This window comes from Arvicola amphibius, chromosome 12, assembly GCF_903992535.2.
Source record: "Arvicola amphibius chromosome 12, mArvAmp1.2, whole genome shotgun sequence".
Lineage (NCBI taxonomy): Eukaryota > Metazoa > Chordata > Mammalia > Rodentia > Cricetidae > Arvicola > Arvicola amphibius.
In genome coordinates, this window is record NC_052058.2 from 136,531,594 (window position 1) to 136,546,703 (window position 15,110).

General features: G+C 46.4%; 1 protein-coding gene across 2 annotated transcripts in view; it reads left to right on the forward strand.

Annotated features, from left to right (window-relative positions):
- Trpm1 (transient receptor potential cation channel subfamily M member 1) overlaps positions 1-15,110 on the forward strand; it is a 113,652-nt gene that overhangs the window by 75,479 nt on the left and 23,063 nt on the right. Inside the window, exons 16-22 of one of the 2 annotated variants that reach the window (XM_038313418.1) lie at positions 464-756; positions 2,971-3,199; positions 6,739-6,861; positions 7,454-7,585; positions 9,390-9,518; positions 12,009-12,260; positions 14,899-15,091. In XM_038313418.1, the coding sequence (XP_038169346.1) occupies positions 464-756; positions 2,971-3,199; positions 6,739-6,861; positions 7,454-7,585; positions 9,390-9,518; positions 12,009-12,260; positions 14,899-15,091 (1,351 nt within the window). The remainder of the gene's footprint in view (positions 1-463; positions 757-2,970; positions 3,200-6,738; positions 6,862-7,453; positions 7,586-9,389; positions 9,519-12,008; positions 12,261-14,898; positions 15,092-15,110) is intronic. The other variant, XM_038313419.1, reaches the window with a different exon arrangement.

Consider the following 15,110-nt stretch of genomic DNA (forward strand, 5'->3'; position numbering starts at 1 on the left):
CTCCATCAGTTCTTAGCTCCAGCTATATCTTACAAACAAGTATCAGTGTTCTGCTGTGTTGGAAGATGCCCCTGAAGAGACAAACAGCGACTCCACCTTTCCTGTTGTGCTATCTGTATTTAGTTTATGGGGAGGTTTTCAGCTGTTTGCTTTGTCTCCTTGGTTTAAACCTTCTAGGGAAAAAAAAACAAAAAACAAACAGCTGCTAACCCGGTGGGATAAGTTACTCAAATAGCAGCATTCCTTTTCAGATCACTTGGCTTCCCATAGTAAACACGCGGGGCCTTCTCAAAGGAATCAGTATGCAGAGTGGAGCCCAGAGCCTGGGGCTCACCAAGTCTCTCCGCTGCTTCTGACACAGAAGCCTTCCTCTCTCCTGTAGCTCCTGAAGAGCTAATTTGTTGTCAATTTAAGAAGAGCCATTTAAAAAAAAAAAAAAAAAGCCATGTTCCTTTCCTCCCAGGATGATGAACCTCCAGCCAAAGGGAAGAAGAAAAAGAAGAAGAAGAAAGAGGAAGAGATTGACATCGATGTGGACGACCCGGCCGTGAGTCGATTCCAGTACCCATTTCACGAGCTCATGGTGTGGGCCGTGCTCATGAAGCGCCAGAAGATGGCCGTCTTCCTGTGGCAGCGCGGGGAGGAGAGCATGGCCAAGGCCTTGGTGGCCTGTAAGCTCTACAAGGCCATGGCCCATGAGTCGTCCGAGAGCGAGTTAGTAGATGACATCTCTCAGGACCTGGACAACAACTCCAAGTGAGGATCTTGAAGGAATGTGAGGCCAAGATTGGCTGCTGCCCTGGTGCTCTCCCCTCGAAGGCATGGCCACTGAGCTTCCCCTTTGAGGACCGTTGTGGTTGAGGCTTACTCATAACCCCCCTCCCCGCTCATCATGTCTGCCAGTATTTTCACAGCTGTCCCCTGGGCTATTTCTGGGTGGTTACTGGTTTAGTCTGCTGCTTTCCCGTGCCAGTTATCAAAGCCCACTTTTGTGCTAACAAGGTAGTGAAATAGATTCCCATAAAGAGGCACTCACTTGTGTTATATAAACTTCAACACAACTATGCACTGGGCTCTGAATGTCAGGAGGACTTCTGGATTCTTCTTCCCCTGTAGCTGGGGCAGATGGCTAAAGGGGGCTGGTGTTGGTGTTTTCTCTTCATGTGGATACCCACAGTAGGCTAGGTTTTCTGTTTAGCTTGTTTCTCCCGGGGCAGGCCTGGAAAAGAAGGGCAGAATACTCCCAGATTTCAATGTGGCTCCTTTTCCCTCCCCGCTATTGGAAGAGGGGTTGCTCCTACATTCGCTGTCAGAACCTGGTTGGGTAGGGTCCTGGACTTGATCCCATTTGGACTTGGCCACAGCAAGCATTTAGCAATTCATGGGTTATATAGCTCATGTTGTGTTTCCTGAGTTCGCCCTGGTTCTGTGGGCATGTCCGCTACAGTGAGCAGTGATTCTGTGTCTGCCTGCCTGCCCCAGCAGTCTAGGTATAGAAGTCTTCCCTGTGATGGAGTGAAGAAGGATTCTGATCTCCAGCTTGTTCAGCATTTCTTCTGTTGTTAGGAGCAACCAGCCCTTTCCAAGTTTGTCACATGCCAGACTGGAAATACGAAACCCAGGGAAGATTTTATAAGCATATAAACTTGAGGCAGATGCAGTCAGGCAGTCATGCCAGCATCTGAGGGCTTTGGAAGCCTTCTGCTTTTGTTCTAGATGCAGTGATTTCCAAAATGATTAGTAGGCTTCTAAATGTTAGAACCCGAGGCTTTAAATGGTTTTCTCTTAGATTTATTTTGTGAGTATGAATGTTTTGTCTGTGTGTGTGTGTGTGTGTATGTGCACATGTGTGCGCCATCCCACCTGCATGCTTGGTGTCTGAGGAGGTCAGAAGAGGGCGTCCAATCCCCTGGAGTTGAAGTTACAGGTGGTTGTGAGTCACCATGTGGGTGGTGGGCACTGAACCTGGCTCCTTGACAGAAGAAACAAATGCTCTTAGCCACAAAGCCATCTCTATAAATCCTGAGCCCAAAGGACTTTTAGAATAGAGATATGTTCACCTACCTTGGGTAATGCAGCTATTCTAGATGCAATCCTGCCTTCTAGAGAATCCTCCCTTGGTGATATGTCACCCTGCAGCCTAGGACCAGGACAAGAAAGTACCGTACAGTGTAGAATCTTCAAGGGACAGGAATGGCCACTCTCCCTCCTTCATTTTCATCTTTATAACTTCAATAAAATGCCCTATAAATGGAGAAGCAAAACCAGAAGGGAATGATCACTATATGGCCATATTTTAATCATATCTCATGCAAAAAGTCAAAGAAATGGGAAATGGCTATCACTGTCATTAAATATTGGAATTGTGGTCATGAGGGAAAAGGGACAAACTATTTTCAAAATACAGCTATGTCTCCTTCTCCATGCCCTTGACTCCTACACTTACCCTGCCATTGGCAATCAGATGTCCTGCTCTGGGCCCTATGACAACTACACTTTGTTTCATTGCACTGAGCATGTTGAATTACCTTGCAATCAATGCCTTGTTGAAGTCTTACATGATACATGAAGAGCACACGGCTTAAATGATTGGCTTGTGTCAATGCAGGTGCATGTCCAGCAGCTACATTTAAAAACAAGCAGCCCCTCCCTGCAACGCCTAACGAACACTCACAAGCCATCCTGGTGTTCCACCAACCCCATTCGATTCCTGAAGGACATAGTTAGGTCTACCTAAAGCCCTGTTTGCAAGAAGAGCAACCTGTTCCCTCTCTGACCAATCATAAATCCTGCTACTTGCTGTCTCCTTCCTCTGGTGACAGGTCTTAAGACCTTAAAGAGGACATTAAAGCCACTTTCAATCCCGTGTTCTGTGTCTTATGGCTCCCCACATCCCCATGGACACGTACATTTAAGTACAAACTCATAGCCACTGTGGCTTCATCACCACCAACATCTTCTTCCCCACAGAGATTTTGGGCAGCTTGCTGTGGAGCTCTTAGATCAGTCTTACAAGCACGATGAGCAGGTGGCCATGAAACTTCTGACCTACGAGCTCAAAAACTGGAGCAACTCGACCTGCCTCAAGCTGGCTGTGGCAGCCAAGCACCGGGACTTCATTGCTCACACCTGCAGCCAGATGCTGCTGACGGACATGTGGATGGGAAGGCTCCGTATGCGGAAGAACCCTGGCCTGAAGGTGGGTGTGATGCGGACATTAAGCTAGGGTCACCAAGACGGAACACCAGGCTGAGCTCAGTAGCAGTAGCCTAATCCATCCACAGCTGCCTTGTGGTTCAGGAGCCCATTTTCCTCCACCTCAGTCACCCCACCACCCACAGCCTAGAAATGTTAAGTGGAAAATTCAGGAAATAATCAATTCATAAGATTCTTTCACTTGTTTGGGGGGGACAATAAGGGGCCTGATGTAAACTAGATGAAGACTCTGCCCCTGAGCTCCACCCTCATCCTCTTGCTTGAGTTGTAAATTGTGTATTGATCCGAGCAGAGTGATGAAGTCTCACATGATCTCACTCTACCTCCCCCCAAAACCATAAATCATCTGTTTGTCCAGAGTATTCACAATGTATGCTGCGCCTACCCATTAGTCACCTGGTAGATGTCTCCGTGACCACATCAACTGCCACAACATCCCAGTGCTTGTATTCACGTGACCCAGAAGTTCCTTATTTAGGGCCGCAAAGAAGAGAGCATTGCTGACTCCGCTTGGGAGGGTGTAAAATGCATGGCACGTTAGCTTAGCTACTAGGTGGCAATGCTGCAGGCACGTAGGCAACACCCCACCCAGAGGACACAGAGGTCAGCAGCGTCTATGTCAGGCATCCTGGTGGTTAGAGATAAGGGGCACCACTGTATCCCCCCTAAGCATCCCCATGCAGGGGACACTACAACGGTTCTGACTGCACAGTTGAAGAACTCGAAGCTTAGCGATTAAGTTTCCCAGGGTCTGAGTTGGTCAGTACAGGACAAGACCAGAGCTGAGGTGGCCAGACAGTCTGGCCCCACTGTAGCCAGTGGGCTTCGCTTACAGAGCTCTTTGTCACTGTCTTTGTTTTCAGCTGGAGCATGCTCTCCAGACAGGTCACCAATCTACTATTGAAGCACAGGCCTGGGGGCCAGGGAGGGGGCTCAATGCTCAATGGTTAAAACCACTCATTGCTCTTGCAGAGGATCCAGGTTTAATCCCCAGCACCCCCACAGTGGTTAACAACGTCTGTAACTCCAGTTTAAGTCCCAGCACCCCCACAGTGGTTAACAACTGTCTGTAACTCCAGTTTAATTCCCAGCACCCCCACAGTGGTTAACAACTGTCTGTAACTCCAGTTTAATTCCCGGCACCCCCACAGTGGTTAGCAACTGTCTGTAACTCCAGTTCCGGAAGAGGCAATGCTCTCTCTGGCCTCCTCAGGCATAACATGCACACAGTGCACAGACACATATGCATAAAATAAATTCACCTTAAAAAGTCAAACTACAGCTCTGCCCTCTGTGTTTGAACTGACAACATGGCGCCCTTACACATGGCTTATGGGAGAACATAAAGCAATGGAAAGGTCTGAAGAAGGTGTGTTGAGAGAAAAACCAGTCAACAAACTCTTAGGTTATCTTGAGAAAAGGTTTTATTTGGCAGCGAATCCAACTATATAATGATTCTATTATATCGATTTTATGGGCTCTCTGAAAATAGAGGCAAAATACTGCAAGTTCACTATCTCTTATCCGAAATGTCTGGGGTCAAAACTGTTTTCAATTTCTTTTTAGGTCTGGAATTTTTACATAGACATAATAAGATGTCTTGAAGATGATATTCAAGCCCCACTGCAAAATTAATTGTCCCACATTTGCTTTATATACACAGCCTGGGGTATATTTTATTCACTATTTCTAGGGTGCCTGCATTTTGACTATGGCCCATTACATTAACTCGGTGTGGAATTTCCCACTTATGGCATTGTGTTGAAATCAGATTTGGGGGTACTTAAAATTTCAGGTCGGCACTCATCCTGTATGGCATAGTGACTAGCAGAAGAACTTCCACCTCTTACAAATACAGATGCTATGCCTTGCTATCAAATTCTACACAAAGCACCAATTTGTTAGATTGCTATTGTAGATAGCCTTGTATATTAACAAATAGTTTGTTTTCTGAATGAAGGAGATCTTAAAAGCATTAAAGAAAACAGGTCAAGTGTGACGTGATGAAGACTGGATTGGCATCACACCTCATCGAGGGAATGAAATCTAGAAGGCAGCAGAAAAGGAAGCATCGTTTTGATAGGAAAAACATTTAACATCTGGATTACTTTTTTACTTGATCCAGCTTTTTAGAACATATGAGGAGAGCCAGGATGTAGCTCAGTGGTTCAACATTTGCCTGGCTTGCATGAGGCCCTGGGTTCCTAGCTTGCACGAGGCAACAGAAAAACAAGCAAAATATACAAGGAGAGCAGATGCATCTAAACCAGGTGAAGAACCGGGCCAGTACTGGTGGTGCATGCCCAGGATCCTGGCTACATGGGAGGCCGAGGTGAAAAGGCTACAATTTAAGGCTAGCCTGATCTGCAGAGTGAGTTCACCTCAGCCTGGACACATCCACACTGGCAAAATTCTAGCTAAGCCTCAACCCCGACTTACCTGTGTGGGGATTTAATGTTTAAACATTGCTTTTTAAAGTCTGGATCACACACAGCGTTGCTCGTCGTTTCTCCTCTTTTGAAAAAAGAAATTCAGTGGATATTCCCAAACTTCTCACGGCCTGTGGTTCTACCAAAGTATCTAGCACATAAAGACACAGATTGTCAGGGTGGGGACAACCCAGGCTCCTAGGTGACCCAAGTGAGCAGTCCAACTTTACAACTTCAACAGTACAGTCAGCCTTCCAGCTCCCAGGATTTCGTGTTCTTGAAATCAACCGAACACACAACAAAACCCCTTTAAGGGCTTTTGAAAGGGCAAAGGTGCCTGCTATAACCCCGATAACCTGAACTCAATCCCTAAGACACACATGGTTGCAGGAGAGAATCAACTCTTGCAAGAGTTGTGCTCTGATCCCTCAAATGCACTGTGGCATGTGACATGCACACACAATAGATGGATGTGTGATTCTTTTTTTTAAAGAAATTAACATTTGTAAGTATATCTGACCTGAATGTATACACGCTGTCCTTTTTGTCTTACTCCCCAAACAATAAAGTAGAACAGCTTTTAACCCAGCATTTACATTGCATTTAATTAGCAGCCATCTAGACATGATTCAAAGTATGTGGAAGGATGTGTGTAGATTTTATGCAAATATTGTGTCACTTAATGACCATAAGCGCCTACAGGTTTTGGTATCTAAGGTCGTTGAATCAGTAAAGCACACCTCTGGGTTGACCATGATGGCATATCCAGGAAGGATTAACTAAGGGCAAGAGGGGGAGACCCCCCCAAATTGTGGATAGCATCAGTGCATAGGCTACAAATGGATGAAATAAAGGGGGAAAAGGGAGAAAGCACAAAGTACAGGCTCGGGCCCTGACCCTCTCTACGAGGATGGCAGCTCCTCTCCTCTTCCCTTCCTCGTCTCTTCCCTACTATGTTGATTTAAAACAAGTCTTTCCTCCCATAACTTGTTTTCTTAGGTATTTCATCCCAATACAAAAAGAGCAACTAACAGAGACTAGATTCTCCTTGGATTATCTTAGCTTAAAACTGGGTTTGTTCCTCATCACCTAGGTGATCATGGGGATCCTTCTTCCACCCACCATCCTGTTCTTGGAATTCCGAACATACGATGACTTCTCATATCAAACATCCAAGGAGAATGAAGACGGCAAAGAAAAAGAAGAGGAGAATGTGGTCAGTGGCTCTCAAGAGGGTCACGTGGCTCTCAGAGGGTCACATGGCTCCCAAGAGGGTCATGTGGCTCTCATTTTCAGTGTTTAGATTTGTTTTACTATGGACTTAGAAGGCTTGCTAATAGGGGCACTAGAAGAATTTCCTATTGTTAAGGCCTCTTGTGCTGGGAAAGAGGTAGTTCCCACCTGTAGGCCACCTTCCATGTGCTGGGGATGGCCTATTCCCACCAGCAGATTGCCTGCCATGGGCTGGGGATGACCTATTCCCACCTGCAGACTGCCTGCCATGGGCTGGGGATGACCTATTCCCACCTGCAGACTGCCTGCCATGGGCTGGGGATGACCTATTCCCACCTGCAGACTGCCTGCCATGGGCTGGGGATGACCTATTCCCACCTGCAGACTTCCTGCCCTTTGCTGGGGGGTGACCTATTCCCACCTGTAGACTTCCTGCCCTTTGCTGGGGATGACCTATGACACATGGTGCCCAGACACATATGCAAGCAAAATACCCATACACACCTGCAGACTGCCTGCCATGCACTGGGGTTGGCCTTTCACACCTGCCTGCCATATGCTATGCTATTTTCCAGGATGCAAATGCAGATGCCGGCTCGAGAAAGGGGGATGAGGAGAATGAGCACAAAAAGCAGAGGAGCATCCCCATTGGAACAAAGATCTGCGAGTTCTATAATGCGCCCATTGTCAAGTTCTGGTTTTACACAGTAAGGCTCTCCCCAATGATTGCCCTTGGTCATGTGGGGACTACTGAGCTACATCAGAATCAAGAAAAATTTCAGAGCTTCAAAAAGTGTTCAAAGGTTCATTAAGATAAAATGAGTCATAAAAAAATAGGACTGAGAATTTTTAAATTAGATCCCAATATATTGTCACATATATTTTATAGATGCAGGATTATTGGCTACCCTAGCCCCACATGGCCACTTCATTAAGCAAAGTAGGCATATTCTATTCGCTTATGGAAAGGATTTTAAAAATACTTTTAGTAATTGACACTAGAGGAAGTTTTGTTTGACTTTAAAAGAAACAAAAAACAGGGGCTGGAGAGATGACTCAGCAAATAAGAGCACTGTCTACTCTTCCAGAGGTCCCAGGTTCAATCCCAGGCAGCCACATGGTGGTTCACAACCATTTGTAACTCCAGTTCCAAGGGCCCAACACCCTCTTTTGGTTTCCACTGACACATGGTGCCCAGACACATATGCAAGAAAAATACCCATACACATAAAAAAATTAAAAGTAAATGTAAAAAATGTTTAAAATAAAAATGACCTGTGAATTAGGGTCAACGCAGAGACCCCATTTTTTCCACTAAAATGACATAGTTGTTAAAAAGGCTATAGCTTCTGTCAGCTCTCTGTTACTATAACCTGCCCCCTCCCAACAACTGATCAGCATGTAAAGAGAAAGGGTTCCTTCTGCTCATAGTTCTGGTGTTTCTGCCCGTAGTCAGTTGGCCCTGGTGCTTCTGGGCCTGTAGTAAAGTCATACATCATAGCTGGGAATCTGCAGCAGAGCAGAACCACACTTCTCACAGATGGGAATAGAACAGAAAGTAGAAGAAGAACCAGAGTCCCCATGTTACCTTCAAAGGCCCACCACCACTGCCCTCCCTCTAGGCTGCAGCTCTTAAAGGCTGCACCACAGGCTGGAAACGCATGGGCCAATGGGAGCATCTCCATTAGGAACAATAGCATGGCTGAACCCAGATACACAATTAGAAGGGCAGCAAAGACTTTCTTCTCTAAAGCTGTCACCAAACAATACGCTGGGCCATAGTGGGTCATTCTCTCGCCAGAGAGCTATACTCTCTGAGAATGTGGCTCACTGGTAGCAAGAGCAGGACAGGACACAAGAACAGACTGGAGCATTCTCTAGATGGAGCATGACTACCCACATGCAATCCCAGTGTTGTGCCAGGAGTTCTATAGCTTGGTCACAATGCCATTTTGAGATCCAGCTGCAGAGAACCTCCTTCCAGCTATGCCCCTTCGCCTCACCTCTTCCCCACCTCTATTCTACCCCTCTTCTTGTCAAAAAAAGATAATTGGCTATGGCCACGGAAAAATCACAGACCTGCCGCTGGAAAGTGAGAAGTTCTTTGCCCATTGATGAGGGCCTCAGAAGACAATTCATCCGAATGTTCTCTCTTCTAAACTCTCAGTTGTCTGTCTACAATGGGAGATAGAAGAACGAGCTGTGTGAGACAGAAAGGCTAAGTCACCTTTGCCATTTTCCCCAGAATGTAGAAGACACACCAGCAAATTAGCAAAAAAAGGTCCCTTGTATGTTATGGTTTCTGCAACTTCATGACAAGCCTATGGTGAAGCATGGGCTCTAGGGCCTGCTTGGTCCCCAAGTTGTGTGACACCCCCAACCTACTTCAATCTCTGCACTGGTGATGGGCACGGAGGAAGGGTATCCACTAAGCAGGGAAGGAAAGAACCTCTTGTAGATGAAGCATTGAATGCTATCTCTGAGACACAACCGCCAGCTTTTCTCCTTCAGATCTCCTACTTGGGCTACCTGCTGCTGTTTAACTATGTTATCCTGGTGCGGATGGACGGATGGCCCTCCCCTCAAGAGTGGATCGTCATCTCCTACATTGTGAGCCTGGCATTAGAGAAAATACGAGAGGTGATTATTGAAAAGAACGATCCCTCCTCCACTAACTGCTGGGTTCGGCTTCAGGTGTTACTGACGCAGGGCTGTGTGCAGACGGTGGCTGCCCGAGGGCCCTCCCTGTGAGGCCTCACCTCCCGGAGTCATTCTATTCGCTTGTTTCAGATGTACATGCCTCCTCCTTCTGACTGACTTTGAACTCACAGTTCGAAACACAAAGCAACGTAAATGATGCATGATAACAAAAAATAGGTTCGAGTGTATGGAAGAGGTATAGCAAATTCTGCCAGCTACTTGACATGAGCCAGCAAGTACGAGTGGCCACAACTTTCAGCAGTCTTGTGGGACCTGAGATTAAAACTGAGACGGCAACTTTTTAAAAGTGTGTGTGTGTGTGTGTGTGTGCAAGTGAGTGTACCCATCCGTGTGGGTTGGTACACTTGCATGGGCAAGCATATAGGTTGTCTTAGACTAGACTGACGGGTGAGAAAGCCGGGATTCCTCTGTCTCTGCAACAGCCCCCGCCCCATCACTGCCCGAGCCCAATGTTGGGCTCATAGGCACACATCATCTTGTCCAGATTTCACGTGAGTTCCAGACATCTACATGCAGGACTTTGTGCTTGTCCAACAGGCACTTCGCTCACAGATTCCCCCTCCCGAGCCCCGGGAACAACATTGGTGCTATAACTTGGGACTTTGCATTGCACTGTGCATTCGCATAGCTGGTGCCTTGTTTCAGAGGTGCATGGAAGAAGAGTTCTTGGCGAGAGGGAATAGGGGAAGGAGGCAGGAGAAGGAGCTGAATGAGGTGTGGCTCCAGAAAGAGGCTGTTCTCTGTGTAACCCCACAGGTGATCCACCCTGCAAGGAGGGAGAGGAATTTCAGACCCACATCAGTGTTTGGCTCCCAGAGCAGCGGTGACTCCAATTACCCGAGGGCGGGCCTCCCAGAAAGGGGCAGGTGTGGGCCTCCCAGCAGCACCTGCAGTAAATTGGGTGGCATGCCCACCTGGTGAGAGGCTCCAGGGAACCTGGGCGGGGCCCAGAGCATCTGCTGCAAACAGAAGGGTCTGGATTTTAAACTAAGTGCTGTAAAAGAACAGACATGCTCTTGCATATGGCTCACATCAACCAGGTATTTTATTTAAAATGGAAAGCCAAGCGTCAGTTTCTGTAGACAGCAAGGGAAGTGCTACCTGGAATGAGCTGTCACCCACAAGCCTGACATTAATGTATTCATTCACAAACCGCAAGTTTTTATCCAGGCAGAACATGAACTTACAGAGAAGAAACACACAGCACAGGTTGCTGACCTTTACCCAGTGGACACAGAACCAATACCGTTATCTTGTAATGACTACTGACCTCACCCAGTAGAGTAAGTTTGATGTCGTCAGTCAAGGGACAGCAGGGCAATCAAGAGTGCTGAGAATTCTACACTCCATCCTCTTCCATGACTCCCGTTGTTTCTTCCATTGCTGGGCTCTATTAGGTTTCTGCAGCTGCTACACCCAAGACTTCCCTAGATGCCGGTCTTACCTTTATATAATTGGGGGCACATGGAGAAGTCAGAGGAAAATTTGGGGAAGCCAGTTTTATCCTTCTACTTTTATGTGGGTCCCAGGTGATCAGCCTCAGGTCACCAGACTCGTATGGCAAGTGTCTTTACCATCTTGCTCACCCTCCGTCAAGATCTGGATCCTACCTATCGTTCCAGGAAAGATGGGACAGCTGTCAGCCAGTACGCATGGCTTGCTGAGACAGTGAGCCCTTCTATGTCAGTTGGTAGATGGTCAATACCCCGCTGGCCCTTGGATCCAGGGATCTACCCAAGATTTTCAAAGTTGAAAGGGTACTTTGGCATGGCTTCCTTGTCCCCTGCCGTGCCTCCACTGTGCCTGTCATGACTGCAAGTGCATGGCTGTGCATTCTGCTGGTGGAATAGCTCCCACTATTCTCTGTGGAAGAGTCCTTTAAGTCAGTGGTGATGCAAAAGGATAGGATCTCAAGCAGGAGGAAAAATCTTGGCTCAACTTTCTCTGATTTCTCATGTCTAACTTGAGAAAAAAATTTGGCAAGCCTGTGTTTCCCAGCCCCATCCAGCCGTCTCTGCCGGGTGGGTCATCCCTCTGCGGTAACAGAACTTGCTCCTGCTCTAGAGTTTTCCTTCTTTACAGTTCTGGAATGTGAGTCAGCAGGCACGAGTCCAGATAATTAAAAAGAGAATCAAAAGGTAGCTGCTCTAATTACAGTCAGAAGGGGACAATCTGGAAGGCATTTCCCGTGTCTACAAAATCCCTGAATCGAAGAATACAGAGGATTCCATGGAATTTCCCCCTCTAGATATATCCTCGGCCTGAAAAATTCATGTGTGGAGATCTTGAGTCACAAAGGGCTCAGATGCCCTGAAACGTCCCAGCATTCTTATCTTTCCTAGATTCCAATGAAGATGAGGTTTCTGATAGGACCCTCTCCGCTTACTGCTCTTTGGGGTTTACTTTTAGATCCTCATGTCGGAACCAGGCAAACTCAGCCAGAAAATCAAAGTGTGGCTTCAGGAGTACTGGAACATCACGGACCTCGTGGCCATTTCTATGTTCATGGTCGGGGCAATCCTGCGTCTCCAGAACCAGCCATACATGGGCTATGGCCGGGTCATCTACTGTGTGGACATCATCCTCTGGTACATCCGAGTGTTAGACATCTTTGGTGTCAACAAATACCTTGGTCCGTATGTGATGATGATCGGAAAGATGGTTAGTAATAGCTCCCCATGAGTAACCAGATAGCTTGGCTGGCATTAGAACACTGGGCCGGGCTTGGGTGTGGCTTCCTTTGATTTCACGTGGTCTTTCCGTTGCAGCTGGTTTAACATGTACATTTACCCTGCGTGTTGATATCTTAATACATTCCAACAGGAAACCAGGAGTTGAAGATTCTTATACACACACATATAGACATTTATTTCTGATTCTGTACCAGGAACTCAATATATGACATATCCCTCCTTTCACAGCATATTTAAACTGTAGGATGATCAAGCATTTATCAAATTTGTTCCAATTTTGTACTGATTATATTTTGATAGGAAGAGAAAGGAAAATATCCTCCACTTCTCTAAGAATTTGTTTTGCTGTCCCAGGACATAAGAAGCCTAAGTTTCGTATATGTAGTAAGAGTTCAGTGTCAGGGGGCTGGAGAGATGTCTCAAAAGTTAAGAACTTCGGGCTGGGCAGTGGTGGCGCATGCCTTTAATCCCAGCACTCGGGAGGCAGAGGCAGGCGGATCTCTGAGTTCGAGGCCAGCCTGGTCTACAAGAGCTAGTTCCAGGACAGGCTCTAGAAACTACAGGGAAACCCTGTCTTGAAAAACCAAAAAAAAAAAAAAAAATTAAGAACTTCAATTCCCAATATCCCCATGGTGGCATGCAACCATCTGTAACTCCAGTGTTGGTGATCCAATACCCTCTTCTGGCTTTGGAGTGCACTGTATGCATAGACATACATACAGGCAAAGCACCATATACATAATAATATAATATAATAATAATATTTAAACTTTTTAAAAATAATTCAGCAGCAATAGTTGTATCTCAGTATACTTGCTCTGCCTCTTGGAGGCTGGGACCATCATAGAAACTCTTCACGGCAGGGTGTGGATTTCATGTGTCAGGAAGATTCATCCATTTTCAGAATGCTTTCATAGACAATTCAGACTGCTAACTTCCTAGCCTCTGGCAGAAGCCAGTGACAATGGGGCCCAAGCCTGGCTCTTACCTGGGGCCCAACAGACTCTGGCTCGTGAGCTCTGGCCTGGGGTAGTGGTCGTATGTTCTTTGTGCCGTTAGTTTGAGCTGCAACCATGATGACATTTATTTGAGAACAGGCCACAGAATGTAAGACTACCTATGACCCAGCAAGTTGTCCCTACATAACTAAACTGATTTATGTTAGGGCTAGTATAGAAGAAAGGCAACCTTCTAAGTTATGCAATAATCAAGAAATAGGATAACAGAATAATAATTATTTTTAAATACTTCAATAGAGCCAGTATATTTGAGCTACAGGACGTATTGTTTAGTTAATTCCAGGAAGGACCCTAATGCTCAGGGACATTCAAAATTGGGGATTATAGGAACTAGAGAGATGGCTCAATGAATAAGGGCACTGGCTATTCTTCCAGAAGCCACATGTTGGCCAGAACCGTCTGTAACTCCAGTCCCAAGTGATTTGACACTTTCTGTAGGCACTGCATACATGTGATGGAGAGAAACTTGGAGGCAAAGCACCCATACATTTAAAAAGGGGGGTTGTTTACATTGGGGGTTACAGTAGTTTAGCACTGGCAATGTAGTTCAGTTCCTGCCTAGAATGGGTGAGGCCCTAGTTCAATCTATAGCAGCACATAAAAGGAGGGAAATGGGAGTTCTATCTGTCTAGCATCTGGAGTGCTGTCCTCTCAGCATTCATGCCTTTATTTCTAAGAAGAATCCTCTCTTGCTGTAGTTCCTAGAAACTCCCATGTTTTCTGATGAGGCCTCCCTGCCTCTATTCATTTTTCATTTGTAAGACAGGGTCTTGTTATGTAGCCTTGACCGACATGACAATCATTTCATAGACCATGCAGGGCCTCAAATTCACAGAACACCCCCTGCCTCTGCCTCCCAAGTGCTGGTACTAAAGCTGCGTGCCACCATGGCCAGCCCTTTCTCTATTTGCACTTAGAATTACCAGAAGAACATCTGTGTAGGGGCGTGTCACTTAGCTTTTGTCACTGTAAGAAAATACAACCTATAAAAGAAAACATCTATTACTGGTCACAGTCACGGTTGACTGAGCCTGTGGCTTTGGGTGTGTGTCAAGGAAGCTCCTCATGGCAAGAGTACATGTTGGAGCAAGCATGCTTACAGCATAAAGCAAGGAGGAAAGAAAGAGGAAGGAGATGGGGTCCAATCATCTTCCTGATGACTTAAGGATCTCCAACAAAGCCACAAATCTCAAAGGTTCCATCTCTGTCCTGGACTCGACCAATAACGTCAACCTGGAAACCAAACCTTTAACACACAGCCTTTAGTGAGGGGTATTCTAGATGCAAACTAGAAAACATTATTCAAATGCCTCTGGTAAGGGGCATTCTAGAACTGAACTAGAGCAATGGGCAGCAACAAGAGAAGCAAGAATGAGCCCAAGCAGCTGAAGGCATCAGGGTTCTGGAATAAGACACAAGCTTTGCATGGGGTATAAAAAGCTATCATCCTTGGGTTAGGAGGAAAGATGGGAAAGAAGCTTTTTTTTGCCACAATTAAACTGACACCTTTGGGGAGCACAGTAGCACGAGCCAAAGTGAACTTGGTCCACGAGTCAGTACTGAGGAATGCTTGTTCTTCCTACGCAGATGATCGACATGCTGTATTTTGTGGTCATCATGCTGGTGGTGCTAATGAGTTTTGGAGTAGCTCGCCAAGCCATCTTGCACCCAGAGGAGAAGCCTTCCTGGAAACTGGCTCGAAACATCTTCTACATGCCCTACTGGATGATCTACGGAGAGGTGTTTGCAGACCAGATAGACCGTAAGACTAGAATTCATAGTAAGATTCTCTTCCCTGC